The sequence below is a fragment of the Excalfactoria chinensis genome, chromosome 11, assembly GCF_039878825.1.
Source record: "Excalfactoria chinensis isolate bCotChi1 chromosome 11, bCotChi1.hap2, whole genome shotgun sequence".
NCBI classification, from domain to species: domain Eukaryota; kingdom Metazoa; phylum Chordata; class Aves; order Galliformes; family Phasianidae; genus Excalfactoria; species Excalfactoria chinensis.
Genome location: NC_092835.1, coordinates 12,475,001 through 12,489,235, shown reverse-complemented (window position 1 = coordinate 12,489,235; position 14,235 = coordinate 12,475,001). Strand labels below are relative to the sequence as shown.

The 14,235-nt window shown below is 46.3% G+C and overlaps 1 protein-coding gene across 2 annotated transcripts in view; it reads left to right on the top strand.

Moving 5' to 3' along the window:
• ZNF423 (zinc finger protein 423) overlaps positions 1-14,235 on the top strand; it is a 193,673-nt gene that overhangs the window by 50,985 nt on the left and 128,453 nt on the right. The window contains exon 4 of one of the 2 annotated variants that reach the window (XM_072346064.1): positions 1,641-1,721. The exons of the other annotated variant lie outside the window; for it this stretch is intronic. Within the exon in view, the coding sequence (XP_072202165.1) occupies positions 1,641-1,721 (81 nt within the window). The remainder of the gene's footprint in view (positions 1-1,640; positions 1,722-14,235) is intronic. 2 annotated transcript variants of the gene reach the window in all.

Below are 14,235 nucleotides of genomic sequence, written 5' to 3'. Positions count from 1 at the left end.
TGCATATACACGTAGTAGGTGTTGATTATCTCCATGTGAGGAAATGCTTGTTCCAGAATAAGAATGCCTGTTTTCTCTTTGCTTTAATCTAGTGTCATGAAGTTATTTAATGTGAACGGGAAGGTTGCATTCATCTATTCTGGAATGAGAATGTTTCCACAAAGAGAATCTGGAATGTTGCTTGATATTTACATATCTTACCATGAGCAAAAACAGCTTTTGAGTTCAGACCCACTGATTTGTTCAGCAACCACAAGCATTTTCGTTCAAAGCATTTAAAAAACACGTTTTTGTTTAGTTCACCTGGAAAGACTTGCACCACCAGGGTGAGAATCTGAGGAGTGCTAGGAAACGCGGTGTGTTTAGAGATGTTCCCCACCACGTGAGCTGCGTCCTGAGTTGCCCTGTTTTCTTTTGTCTCTAATGCCCGCCTGACACATCTGAGGTTGTAACGCGGTGCCTGACCTCTGGGCAAGCCAGAGTTTCATGTCTTAATCTGAAGCAGGGTGTTCAATCGTGTCTACGTGTCTCCAGATCGATACAGGTAATATTTGTAGTGATAATATCACCAGGCTGATAATACAACATAACTAATGACTTCCTCTGGGATGCTGAAGTTAGGAAGGCATTGTAGCTCTGGAATGCTGCAGGATTATAGGGGCTCACTCCAAAGAGTAGGATAAACCATCTATTTCATTGGAATCCCTTAGAAATTCATTACAGTGGGCTGAAGTTATAATACAGTTTGAACACAGCATCTTTGACATGTAAGAAAGTAACAAACAGCCATTTCCCCCCCCCCCCCCCCCCCCTTGCCTTTTCACACATTTCAGACTTATTTCTTTGAGGACAAAACACTGCTGAAATCTAGACATGTCTCGTAGCATAAGTGTTGCCAGCCTGGTGGAGGTATTCTCCTGGCCCCAGATTCAGCCTGGTGGCTCCTCTCTGAGGGATCTATGAGGGGCCCCAGCGGGGACAGCGCATGGTGAGCAGACATCATGTGTCCTCACCGGTTCCTGGTATACCTGCTTTCCTACCTTAACCTTGAACATGAGACAGAGAGCACCATTGAAATCCCTCAAGAACAGACAGAAACACCCAATGCATATGCTGGATGTGTTAAGCTTTTAGAATGAATTTAAAACTTGCTCCTGTCCCATGTCCGCTTCACTCAAGAAGACTCAGTCATTGCCACCTGCATTACATGCAGTCCTTTCTGTATGTTTTTGCACACTCTGTGTAGATGTTATGACACAGCATAGCACCATGTACAAGAGTACAGGTTTGCTTGTGAACTTGCAGATGAGGGTGTTCAGTGGATGCACCATACAACCATTCTGCAAAGCTGAGTTGTTTGTTGTCTGATGAAAAGTGGCTACAAGCCCCAAGAGTCCACGTGTGATAGTCTGGTTTAGCTCCTGTTTTTATTGCGTTATTTTTGCATCCTCCACCCATGCCAGCCCTTTTCCTCCTGCTGGGTCAGCATAGCCTTGTGTAAACCTTTTTCCTTTGGTTTCTCAGCTGAATGTAGAGCGTTTTAAAGCAAATTAGTGCACCAGTGAACTGGACAGAAGTAGGTTATGCTGGGGTCTCTGAGCATTTCATGAGGTCCTCTTCTGTTGTTGATAACTTTACAGGTTGTCTGTTTCAAACAGCAGCAGAGCTATATATGGATATTGCCAGCTGGGAAGCGGCTGATTTTTCTAAACTACTGTACGGTAGGAACTAGTTTATAATTAAAGTCTTGCAGTTGCTCCTGTTAAATGCCCTGTAACTTGTACACTAGGCTTGCATTTGAAATGAGGTATTGTAACTATTTCATGCTAGTGTATAATTTTGCGTTTTCTTGTCTTTCACCTGCTGCAAGAATTATAATTGCCATGCAACTGTATATGTGGGATGCTCATCCAGAATCCATACACAGCAGTTTGCCAAGAAGTGACCGCATCTCAGCGATGCTTTAATCAGGCAGTACTTTATACTACTTGACTTCTACTTGACAAAGATAGACTTCTTGCATGTATTTCCCAAATTAGCCTTCCCCTAAATTATAATCTTTTGTTGCGCCTGATTGGCAAGTCATAGATTTTCAGGTGTTTTGCTGCTGGTGTTGCATCTTTAAATCGATGAATTACTGATCATCCTCCTCAAAAGAAACTGAAATACAGTTGTGAAAAAGCAGTGTGGAAACTTAATTATACACCTAGCTTGTACAGCTGTGGCTCTAATGACCTACTGGCCCTAATTACTGTGTTGTGGCTTGGTCTGAGTGCTCCTGTCCTTGCCAGAATTTTGCTCCTTTTTCTTAACCTGACTAGTGTTTCAACCTAAAAAAAAAATAACATTTCCTATTTTTGTTCTTTTCTACATTGTTGTGCTGAAATGCAGGTTTCCTTCTTTCCAGAGGTCATGGCTGTGTTTTCAAAATTGGCACCAGAAAAGCTCCGTAATACAGTAAACTGTAAAAACATGGATTTTCCCTGGAGCCCTCAGCTCTCACTGCCTGGCTCTGACAACGGGTACCAGGGCAGGCTTCATGCTGTTGGTTCCTTGAGGGGCTGCGATCTTGGGGTCCTGTCATTTTGTCTCAGCCGTCCCCTCTTGGGGCCCACATTTGTCCTGCTGGTTGGCACTTGTGCCTGCTGGTGCTGAGAGCTCTGGAAGGCTGGGTCCTGCAGCTGCAGGTGGGGTGGGATGCACTGGCTGGGCTACCTGGGAAATGCATGTGTGTTGTGCAGAATGCAGAGCATAGTCCTGTAGCTGAACTGTGGGCTGAAGGCACACAGGGGCGCACTTCAGAGTGTAATGGTGCATGGTGACCTTGGAAGACAAGGTGGCTTCACGGCATACACCGAGTGGTGTGCTTCATTGCAGGGCGGCCTGCTGAGGTGGCTTTCTGTAGCACCAAGTGAACCGTGTGTGGAAGCTCTGTGAGTTTGCCCAGGTTGCCCAGAGAAGTTGTGGATGCTCCACCTCTGCAGGTGTTCAAGGCTGGGCTGGATGGGCAGCCTGATGTGGTAGCTGACAACCCTGCCTGCGGTCTTTAAGGTCCCTTCCAATCCAAGCCATCCTATGATCCTCTGAGGCTAGCTTCTGGGTTTTGCGGGCCTGCATATGAGAGCTTGTAGTGCTGGTGGAGCACATGAATCTGGAACAAAGCTTGCTGGCCATATGCACACAGCATGGGGTTTGCTCAGTGGCCCAGCGGAGGCTTCCCTGCGGTGGGCACTGCGACAGGCCCATAGCAGGCCCCATGCAAGCACCGGGCAGTGTGCAGGCAGATAAGAGACTGCCAGGCTGCCAGCGCCGCCCCCTGCAATCGACATGGCCACCTTTATACTGGGCCTCTGGGGACGGTGGCATGGGAGGCAGCACCGGGCCCTGCGCTCGCAGATAGGAGCAGTGCCAGCGCAATGGCAGGAGGCTGGGCCACGCATCACCAGAACCCCGTGGGAGGGCAGCAGGGGCTGCACCTGCCCTGCTGCAGCCTTGTAGCGGCGGTCGCTGCGAAGGTCATGGCCATGGGCTTGAAGACCGGGCAGACATATCTCAACTAGGAAGATGACTTTCCTCAAGCAGCATGTGTTTCTGCCTAGGAAGAATGTTCTCCCTGTCATTTTTAAACATATGGTCCAGGGAGGAGATGAGGGTGACGTGTTAGTATGCTTGTATCAGCAAGAGACTGTTTCATCCTTGCTACTTTAATTGAATTTTATTTATCTACTTATTTATCTACTTTCCTGGTTCAGAAAGCAGTCTGCAAAGTGTGCACAGGGATGCGTCGAAATGGTGGGGTCCACCCCATCCCACTGCAGCCTGGAGCTGGGTTCCTGATGCTGAGGGGCTGTCTGCAGCCTTGTCACAGCACAGTGCAGGCTGGCGAGTGATGGCAGGCTTGTTTCTTGGCAGTATGGAATCCAAATAATACATGGCTTTGCAGAAGAGGGGAGAGGGCAAGTATGGGAAGGTGCTTTCTGTGCCCGTGGAAGAGGGGGCTGCTGCTTCCAGCAGCTTCCCACACTTGAGAACAGTACGAAAATGTGGAGGGGTTCTCCTCTATTTAATTTTATGCAACCTGACTGCATATGCCAAGCCATGGAAGAGTGGGATGCTGCAGCCCTCAGAAGGGCAGATTGGAGCCATGGTAGGTTCCTCTGTCCCACAGGGGCTGTTTGTATCTCTGTAGTTAAGGGAGCTACAGGGCAATCACAAGCCTGAAGGGTGAGCACAGAGCTGAGAGCACTGGTATGGGGTTTGGGGGTCTTGAGGAGCCCATGAAGAGGTCCCAAGTCTGTTTGCAGGCTTCTCATCAGGGTCTCATTCACCTTGACCCAGGGTTGGAGCCTGTGGCATGTGGCAAGGCACTGCAGGTAGGGCAGTGAGAGGGAGCAGCACCTCCATCACTGCCTGTTCTATGACACAGCCATGTTTGTCCGTTTGTCCTGGACCCCCAGCAGGAAAGGGACAGCACTTGTCCTGATGCAGAGACCAGGCAGGTGGAGATGCGATGGCTGGCCTTTAGAGAAAAAGCAAGAAAGACTTCAGTGTTTGTTATCAAACAAGCAAGCAGCAGAGCACTGCAAGCAGTCCTCACAGAATGTAATTTTGCAGTTGGAAGTAATGGAATAGAAAAGAGTATTTCTAATGCTGATTTATTTGAATTTAAGGAATATAATTTAAAAAACAACAACAAAAAAAAGGGAGTGTGTGTACAAACACTGTCAGGAATTTCTATCTCCTTTTTTAAAAAAAAAAAAAAAAACAAGCTCTAGGAAAAAAAAAAATCCCTGCAGAAGTTCTGTAGTGCATATTTGAATGCTTTTGTTGTAGCCTCATTAAACTTGGCTTGTCTGCTGATACAGCTGGCATGTTATTAACTGTGCTCCAGGCTTGGGGAAGCCAGAAAGCAGCCTCCACCCCCCAGTGCCGGCTGGCTTTAGGGAAGCGTGCCAGCATGGGTTGGTCCTCTTCAGCCGTCTGGCTTTGGGAGCGCACGCTGGAGCATCCCTGCATGGCCCTGGGGTCGGGGAGCCCAGGGCTCAGCCGGCCTTTGGTGCTGACCTGAGGGAGGGCCGTGCCACGTGCCTCGTGCCACCTGGCAGCTGTGTGAGCAGGATGGATCCGCCGAGGTACGTGGCTCCCCTCGCCCGGGTGTCTGCATCCTCCATAGAGGTCTCACTCCTTTCTTTAGTGTGGGCTGGCAAGGAGCAAATTAGCGATCATCTGCCAAATAGTTTCTCCATTCTGAACGAACTCCTTGTTGGACTGAACCAATCTGATAAATTGAATAAGGGAAATATTTTCCCTGCACCTGCTGGAGAAGCTGTTGCTCTCCAAGCTGGGTTTGCACATCAGAAGACCTCCACCAGAGGTCTAAGCAGCTTCTGACTTCCTTCAAACTTTGGCAATGAGCAAATGCCTCCTGAATGCTGTTTTGTTTATGTAATTTTAATAGTTTTTTTTTTAATGATGAGTTCGCTTGTAAAAGTAGATTTCATAATCTTCATTCAGAATTGCTGAAAGGATAATCAGTAGAAATTTGAATGTAGTATGTATAAGATATAGTTAATGCTAATCAAACTTCTTGCTTAATGTGACCAGCTTTTATTGCCTTAGCTAATGAAAAAATGGAGTTTTCAAGGCATCAGGTTTGTTCATGTTAGATACTTCCTTCAGCACTTGAGTACTTGATAATCTTAAACCATTTTAGACTGGTGTCTCTTTTCTGATAGAAGGAAGTATCAGTCTTATTTTTATTGTCATGGAATTAAGAAATCCTATTCTGGCTTTAGTTCTGCCTTTTCCTAGAAGGGGCATTCCCTCCTTCCTTCCCTTACTTCTTATTGATACGAGGTTTGTGTTGTCTCTGAGAACCAATGTCACTGACAAACAGGATTCATTGTTAGTCTGTGCGGCTCCCACAAAGGGCACCCTCTGATGCTGCAGAAGCCTTCTATCATCATGAGAGAGATGGGAGGTCAGGGCTTGGGGGAGATTCTGTGCCATCTCTCTTTAGCAAACTGGCTTGTGAATGCAGTGTCCCCAGTCTGCCCAGTAACATTTGTGACACCAGTACTGTAGCCAAGGGCTCCAGGTGGATTTTGTTATCAACACCAATAACCTGGGATGAGCTTCCTCATCCTTGTGCCAGATTTTAGCATGTGGATCCATCTCTTCTTTAGGCTTCCTCAAAAAACCTTTCTCAGCATAATGGTGAAAGACTTTCTGGCTCATCCTTACATTGCTGCTCTATTACTGTAGCCTTGCTGAGGAGGACATAAGGAAAGGCTGAAGAGGCCCATCACTTTTCTTCTCTCCAGGGAATCTCCTACATTAAACATTTGAATAGATTTTTGAACGTAATTCCCAGTCATTTCCTCTACAGTGAACTCAGTTCACTTGTGCAGACTTTGTACTTAATGATACATCCTAAAATAAATGAGATTTGATATAATTTATATTAAATGGTCATTTTAGAAATCTACATCTACTAATTATTCATTAGAAAACTTGGAGAGACAGACAGAAGTAGAATAAATTCCTCCTATGACCTTGCTGTCTATGGAAATATACCTGCTTTCATGTTCTCCTAGCAAAAAGAGGATGCAGGTGATTTATAGGACTCCAAGCATCATCTAACCAGATCTGAACTCAGCATTCAATCTGCATCAGTCAGCCTTTGCAGCCAGCCAGGCTAAAGCCAAGAACCAGCTCATCCTTAGGACAGTTTAACAACAATGAAGCAGCTCACTGAAGGACTGCTGCTGTGGGTCTCCTCAGGCACTGCTGTGCCCACTGCCTGTGCTGTCTCCCTGCAGTCCCTCCTCTCAAGCTGTTTCTTCACTCTCCTCACTGGACTCCTTCCTGGACTCTGACCATTTTGCATTGGGCTTATAGCAGCATCTGGTGCCATTCCATCCCATCACACACTTGCCATGCTCTGTGTTGCAAGAGCTCTTCCAGGTAAGAACTGTAGCCTACGAGATAGTTCAGCAGTGTGCAGTGCAGCTGCTGGGTGTCCCTTGCTGTATAGGGATAAGCTGCCATCTTTAGGAGGCTGTGCCTGTGCCTGCAGTGCTGCCTGCTCCTGCAGCCACTCGCTGGCTGTGTCCACATCAGCGAGTGACAGGCAGGCACTTTGCCTCCAGGGAGCTCGGCGAGGGGCAGGAGGATGGGGAGGAAAAACAATTTGTGAACTTGCCCTTCTGAGGATGCAAACGCTCCTCTCTGGTGACTGGGAGCACTGTGGTGCTGCCGGCAGCTGCACCCGAGCCATCTTCTGCTGTCAGCAATGTCACTGCAGAGCCCTCAGCTGCTTGAAGGAGCTGCTCTGCGTGCACCGGGGACAGGGGAAACTCAAGGATGGAATGCTGCAGTGTGTGGGCTGCTCTGCGTTTTATTCCAAGGAAGATGTTATCCACAAATGTTTTAAATTAGGCTATCCCTGATAGTTCTGGTGGTGTGGAGCTCAACCAGCATTTCAGGAAAAAATAAGTTGCTCCGTTAAAGCAGACATGAAAAAAAATGAAGGGCTTAACTTTTGTCCTGAGGGTGATAGAACAGCACCACACAGCTGAAAATCAATCTGACCTTCACCCACGTGACATTGTTGTCTCAGTCTGTCTTTCATTTCCTTTGGTTGAGTGAAGGCCATGGCATTCAGTAGGGAGAAAAGCCAGAGGGAGGTGGGGAGAATCCTGTTTTCTCTGGAAAGGCTTCGGTGCTTGCATAAGTTGACTCCATAAAGAGAGTTGCTGTAAAACTTCAAATTATTATTATTATTATTATTATTTCCAAAAACAACTCAGCCCCTTCGTCTCTTCATACTCAGGAATCCCATTAAGGTGAAGAAGATACGTGCTGTAAAATGATTAATGAAAAAAACGCGTTCACGATGTAAAACATCCGGTTTTAATTTAATGTAGAATTAGTCAATGACAGTATTTTGAAATGAAGTCTTCGTGCAGCAACAGGAAACCTGCACGTTCATTTATAAACAGAAATTTGTACCCAAAGGGGAGAAAAAAGGCCAATTATTTTTTCCAGAGATGTTTTAACATTCTGTGTTGCAGGCTTTGTCCAAACAAAGTGAATGTATCCAGCTACATGAGTATTTACATACACATCGATAAACCAATAGTTAGGGCTTGTGTATCAGCAGTATTATTGATTTCCAAAATACAGGTTCAGTTTCCATTGGTGGAATGCTCATTTTGCACAACATCCTGCAGCAAGCTGTATGGGCAGCATAGTTGGTAGGCACTTTCCCACCTCATTTGCCCAAAGATGTGGAATGAATTTAATGAATGGGTAAAATTCTGTGCAGAATTTATTTCTATAGAAAACACCAACAAAGGAGAAAGCCAAGTATGTAGATACCTTTGGTAGTTGGGTGTTTTTCTGGGGTTTCGTGCCTTAAACTGTTGCACAACTTTGTATTCCTGTACCAAATACACACTGTAGCTACTGTAGCATGGGGAGAGTGAGCGATACCTGCCATTCTCTTTGTTCAATAAACGTTGCTTGTTTTAGGAGCTCTGTAAGAAATGCCAACTTCTTGTTAAAAGGATAAAGACAGAGATTGGATTTAGCTGTAGAGATTAATCCCTGCTTCGTAAAGGTTAAGAATTAAACAATTTCTTCATTAATCTGTTCGGGATGTTGGAGATTAATTTGTGGCTACAGCTTATTATTTAAGTGTGGTCTGTCAGATGTACCAGCAATCAGGGACACAGACCTTTGCTATTATTTTACATGTTATTAAAAGAAAATCCATCAAATTTAAAAGACGTTGGGACCTTTTCCTGGTGAGCTCTTCTGCTCATGTCTCAGTGATTTGCCCAAATGTTATTTGCATAAACGTAGAATTTAATAAGTTATCATTCTGATTAACGCCATTAACTGCTTAACTACTGTAGAAATTGGCATCCAAAGTTGCTTCGTGGTAGCTGTTGCTCTCAACGTCATTCCATTTGCTGTCTCACTGGGGATAATGGTATGCAAGGGAAAGCAAGAAGGTCAAGGATCTTTTTGTTTAGTCTCTTTGCACATTAAAAGTTCTATTATGTGTTTGTATTGCATGTGGTTTCCAGTCTGTTGGCTACAGAGCTTTCAAAATCCATTGATGATGAGTTTGTGAAGCTAAGTATATCTTGTGGGTTGTCACTACCAAACTATCGCTGTGTGCAGCAGTCGGGGCCAGTGTATAACAAGTGTTTTTCAGTATGAGGAATTTTGAAACCAAATTAAATGGTCTTACACAAGGGTTCAGAAAATTCTGGTCTAGAAGGCTACAGAAAGCACTTATGCCCTGCTCTGTGATGGGTGTTGGGAGTGATGCTGCTCTATTTATGGGGATATGTGTCTGAGTTTGGGCTTTTTATGTTTTTTATAGGGTTGGGGGATGGGTTGTGGTGCAGTTGTGACTGACACAGCTGTCACAGTGCTGCATGGGCTGAACAAAGCCATGCCCTCACAGGCAGCCTCCCCTGCCCAGCAGGACACAGGTGCAGATGTGGGGGCTGCTTCCCGGTGGTGGGGAGCACCGTGCTGGGCTGTGGGATGCATCCAGCCCCAGGGCTGGCACAACCACAGTGCCTGCTTGCATTCTGCAGCCAATAGGTCAACCCTTTAGAAAACCAGCTTCAGCCAACAATAGTTAATAGATTTCATTTTGGTCTTAAGCAGTCATGGTCACATTTTGATGTGTAAACTTGTGGCTATAAAAAGTGGAAGCAGCCACTTGTGTTGTGCTGAGGCTGAGTGCAAACTCAGGCAGATGTCACTGCCTTCTTCCCAGGCATCAGTAAGAGATAACCATTCTCTTCTAAAATGAAAGCAGAGATTTGTTCCAAACAATTCATGTTCTGACTGCATGAGTACCTTCACACCTGTCAGTTGCATCCAGTGTGCTCGCTCCCCAGGGCTACCCGGCATCTGGGAGATCCTGCTGAGCCCAGCCTGAGCCCTGCTGCAGCGAATACCTGCGATGATATTCTGTTGGAAATGTGGCTACACCACCACACATCATCCCTTGCATTATTCTGTTCTGCTCCGCTCTATTCCTGCTTTTATAACTTTTGGTTTAAATTCTACTCTCAGCCGTTTCAGGAGCATTGCAGCACTCTATAAGATGTCTTGCTGTTCACTGTGGTGCTGGTAAGCTCAAAAACATCTGCAGGCAGGGTCAGTCCAGCCTGCTGGTCTTCGGAGGATATTTACAAAGTTTCATAAGGCTTGGACCCATATCCACACCCATGCTAGATGCAGTATCTACAGATTATCCCCGAGAGCCTCTTACAGCTTTGTTTGCATTACTATCTAGAGCTCTCCCACTGCTGAAATCCTCAGGAGAGAGCAGTGGTCAAGAGTACTTAGAAACATCTGTTAAAAATTCAGACAAACACTGCACTGTCGCTAGAAGCTGCTAGGAGAAGGGCAGTGAAATTTATCATGTGGCGCTACAGGAGGAGGGGACACATTTTGTTCCTTCTCTTTTCCTTAAAAATCAATAGTTTGGCCAGTAAGTGCAGGAAGATGCCCTGCAGAGCCTGCCTGGGGCAGGGAGCTGCTTTTTGCCAGTGTCACAAACTCAGTAGAGAGCCAAGCTCACAGCCTTACAGGAGCGCTGCTTCCAGTCTACATGTGCTTCATCACATGTTCTGCTCGTTTCAAGGAGCCCCACGTTGATTGTGCAGCCATAGAAAGTGGTGGCAGTAGGAGATGAAGGACTTTGCAGTGACTTTTCTTTCACTTGCCATCCGCAGATAAAAGGGGAGAAGTTCTAAAGACAAATGTACTGTTGCATACTGTTTTGTGTGTCACTATGTGTTGGGTTCAGGGAGTAATTGAGAAATACTGGCATTTGTCCCTGATGATGCATCATGAAGTTACAGGCATTTTGGCAGAAAAAGACCCAAGTTTTGCGATGCGTGCGGTCAAACTTGCTATGAAGTTGTGCTTCAGCACAGCCAAACCCATGCAGAACTCACCTCTCCCTGTCCCTGTGGCACAGCAGGGGCCATGCAGGCAGCAGTGTGCGCAGGTGGGCTGGGCTGGGCCCACAGTGGGGACAGTGGCTGCCTCTGCTCTTGGCCTTCCCCCAGAGACATGAACCAGGTCCCTGCCCTACCCAATGCAAGGAAGCTTCACCAATCTTAGAGAAACTGCATTTCTTTAAGAGAAACTCAATTTCCCTCTGAGCTCTATCTCCAGTCCGACATGATTCAAAAGTTAATAGGAAGGGACAAACAGTTAAGGCATATGACAGGCAATATGATCACATAAACCTTGTTTTCTTACGTTGCCAGGCTGAAAAAAAATGTACACAGTGCTCCTGAGAATAAATGAGTCGCTTCAAATTGAGACATGATGGACAATGTTGGCTTTGTTATCACACTGCAGGCAGTGAGGAGACAGGGTTAAGGAGAATTTCCTGAGATGTAGGCAAGTTGTTATTAGAGGGGTAAAGCTTCCTCTGCCATGTGTCCTCTGTAGCAGAGCTTGCATTACCCTGGCCCTCCTCCTTTTAGGAGCCTTTTGAGGAAAAGCCTCTGGTGACAGGAACATCTCTCAGGTCTTTTCATCCGTGAGCTGCCAGGTGAAAGAATGGGGCTAGAGAACAAAAGATGTTCTGATACTGCAGACAAGCTTTTGTAGGATCTGCCACGTCAGCTGTCTCTTATAAGGTCTACTGTATTTTCTGTTGATGGTGCCCTTCCCCTGAGGATTTCCCCACACCTGGGAACGCCTGCCATAACCCGTGCTGATATTTTCCTCAATGCCTTTTATTTCTGCATACAGATGGAGCTCGGTATCACACACCGTCCTTGCCCTTATTCTGTTCTGCTCCTTGGCAGTCCCAGCTTTCCTGGCTCAGAGCTTTCATCCCACCTCCCTCTCAACCTTTTCCAGGAGGGGCCTTGCAATTATTTATAAGCTGGCTTGTCCTGTTTTCTGACATTTTCAGTGTAGTCTGTGGAAGAGGAAAGCTAAGTGCATGCTCCCTGATTTTACAGGGAACAGAAAACCTGAAATAAATGTGAGTGTTCTGTGTGGTCCGTGTTAGCAAGCTGTCCTTAGATTAGTCAGCTTTTTAAAGAAATTATTTATTTGGAAGCAAGGAACCTTTCCTTCATCATAAATGGTCTTCTGGGTGGAAAAAATCATAGTGGCCGGTAACCACCTCTTGCCTTTCATGTGCTTGGGGATGCTGGAAGTGCAGGCACCCAACTGGCTTGCCTGGTCCAGGGGCAGCTGTGTTCCCCTTGCCATCATAAATCCAGTTTTCTCCTTCCTCCTACCACACGTCAGAGTAAGAAGCACCCTATGATTTACCTCCTTCTTCTGCTCATTGTGTTCTGAGGCTTGAGATTTTCCAAAATACATCATGGTAAAGAGGCAAAGCTTTAATGATTTGGGCATTATAGCTCCTCTAGAGGCATTTTTAGATTCTCTGAATGAAGTAAACATCTATTTGAGCTGAAGAGCAGCATTTTCTCACTTTGCTGCTGCAAATAGGTGGGAGGAGTGACTGACTGCTCCACTGGAAATACTAAAGTGGACAGGCTTGTCTGCTGCCCAGTACTGCAAGTTGGATGATACACATCCCCATTCACCCCATCCCCTACCATGGCGATGCTGTGCCTGCTTACATGCACTGCATATGTGTGAGAGAATGATGGGCCTCCTGGCTGCTTTCTCTTCCAAAGAGAACTCAAAATACAGAGTATCCTCTATGGAAGATAAACTCCTCCTGCCCTGCTGTAAGCACAGAAATCACACTTTTTTTTTTGCTTTTGACCAGCCTCAGATAAAAACTGATGGTTGCAGTTGAATCTCAGTTTGAGTTTTTTCGTTAAAAGTGTTCAAAGCAAAATACAGGGTGGAGGATCTGCTGTGAGCCAAAACTAACCTCCCTGTTCTTGCCAGTGAAGCTGTATTGCCAAATTTCACACAGCCGTGTTCTCTAGCACCTCCTTTGAACACGAGTGTGGTTCTGGAGGCTGTTTTGAAGCTCCCACTTGAAACACTCGCTGTGAGCTAGTGGAGCATTTTCTGGCACTTAAGCTTCTGTATGTGGTGGCAGTTTGTTCTGTATAGAGTAATGAGTCATGGTTTGCTAAAGGAGGGAAAATAAATAAATAATGGATTTCTTAGAAAATCCTTCAGAAAAGCAAAGATTGTTTTTCAGATGGAATTACTGCTGGTGTCAGTGGTGAAATCGGTGTGGCAAGTCACCTCTGCCGTGTTTCTAAGAACTACCAGATAGCATAGCAGCTCATATGAATGCTCTTTTTGTTTGCTTTTTGCAGCACTACCTTCCTCCTGGTATAGGGTATTTCTTTCACGTTTTCCACCACCTGGACCTGTGGGTATGGAGGTATGGAGACTTGTTCCTTGGTAGGCTTTTATTCTTAATTATATTTTTGAGTTACAAAACTGCAAAATCTCCCACCTCCTGCCAAAATCTCGTGGAATTATGGCGTTCATCACCCCAGACAGTCAAGTAATTGTGCTGCAGACTTTGCTCCCAGTTTGTTCTTTTCTGTAGTTTACCAGCTTTTTAATGTTTCACTTGGCCAGTTCCAAGTTTGTGGCAGCAGAACACGCTATCAAAAGGGAATGTGCTGCTATGGCAGCAGAACCAGCATGACTATGTTGTTGGTCTTTGTGTAGCACAGAGGTGGCACTGCTGTGTGGGTGCATGTTTCACTGGTGGGCAGCAGCACCCCAAGGATGCTAATGGGCTGGTACCCTGCTTGCCAGCCCGCATCCCTCACCTGCTGCACAGTCTGCTCCCCGGTGGGGCTGCTGGGGCCTCCCTGCTGCCACTGAGCAGACTTCAGCTGTTTTGGCTGTGAACAGAGCTTGTTGTCCCTGGGAAAGAACCGCTCATCGGATGGACAGTGAGGAGGGACGTGCTGAGCCCTTTGAGGCAGTATGGCAGATGCTGCTGCACAGACCTTGAGATTCTGGAGGAGACCGTGGTGTGCAGTGTGCTGCCTTGTGGCAGCGTGTAACATTGAGCTATTCCTAGGACAAAATGGTGGATGCTGAGGCAGTGGATTGGCAGTGCTGCCCGAGCCAAAACTCCAGGCGGGTTCTCCTATAAGCAGTGAGTGAAACTCTGCACCAGCCTGGAAGACTCCTGCAGAATGGCCTCAGTTTACCAGCTTAAGGAAAAAGCACACAGTTATTGGGGTCAGCATTTGGGAGGCATTTAATCTTTGT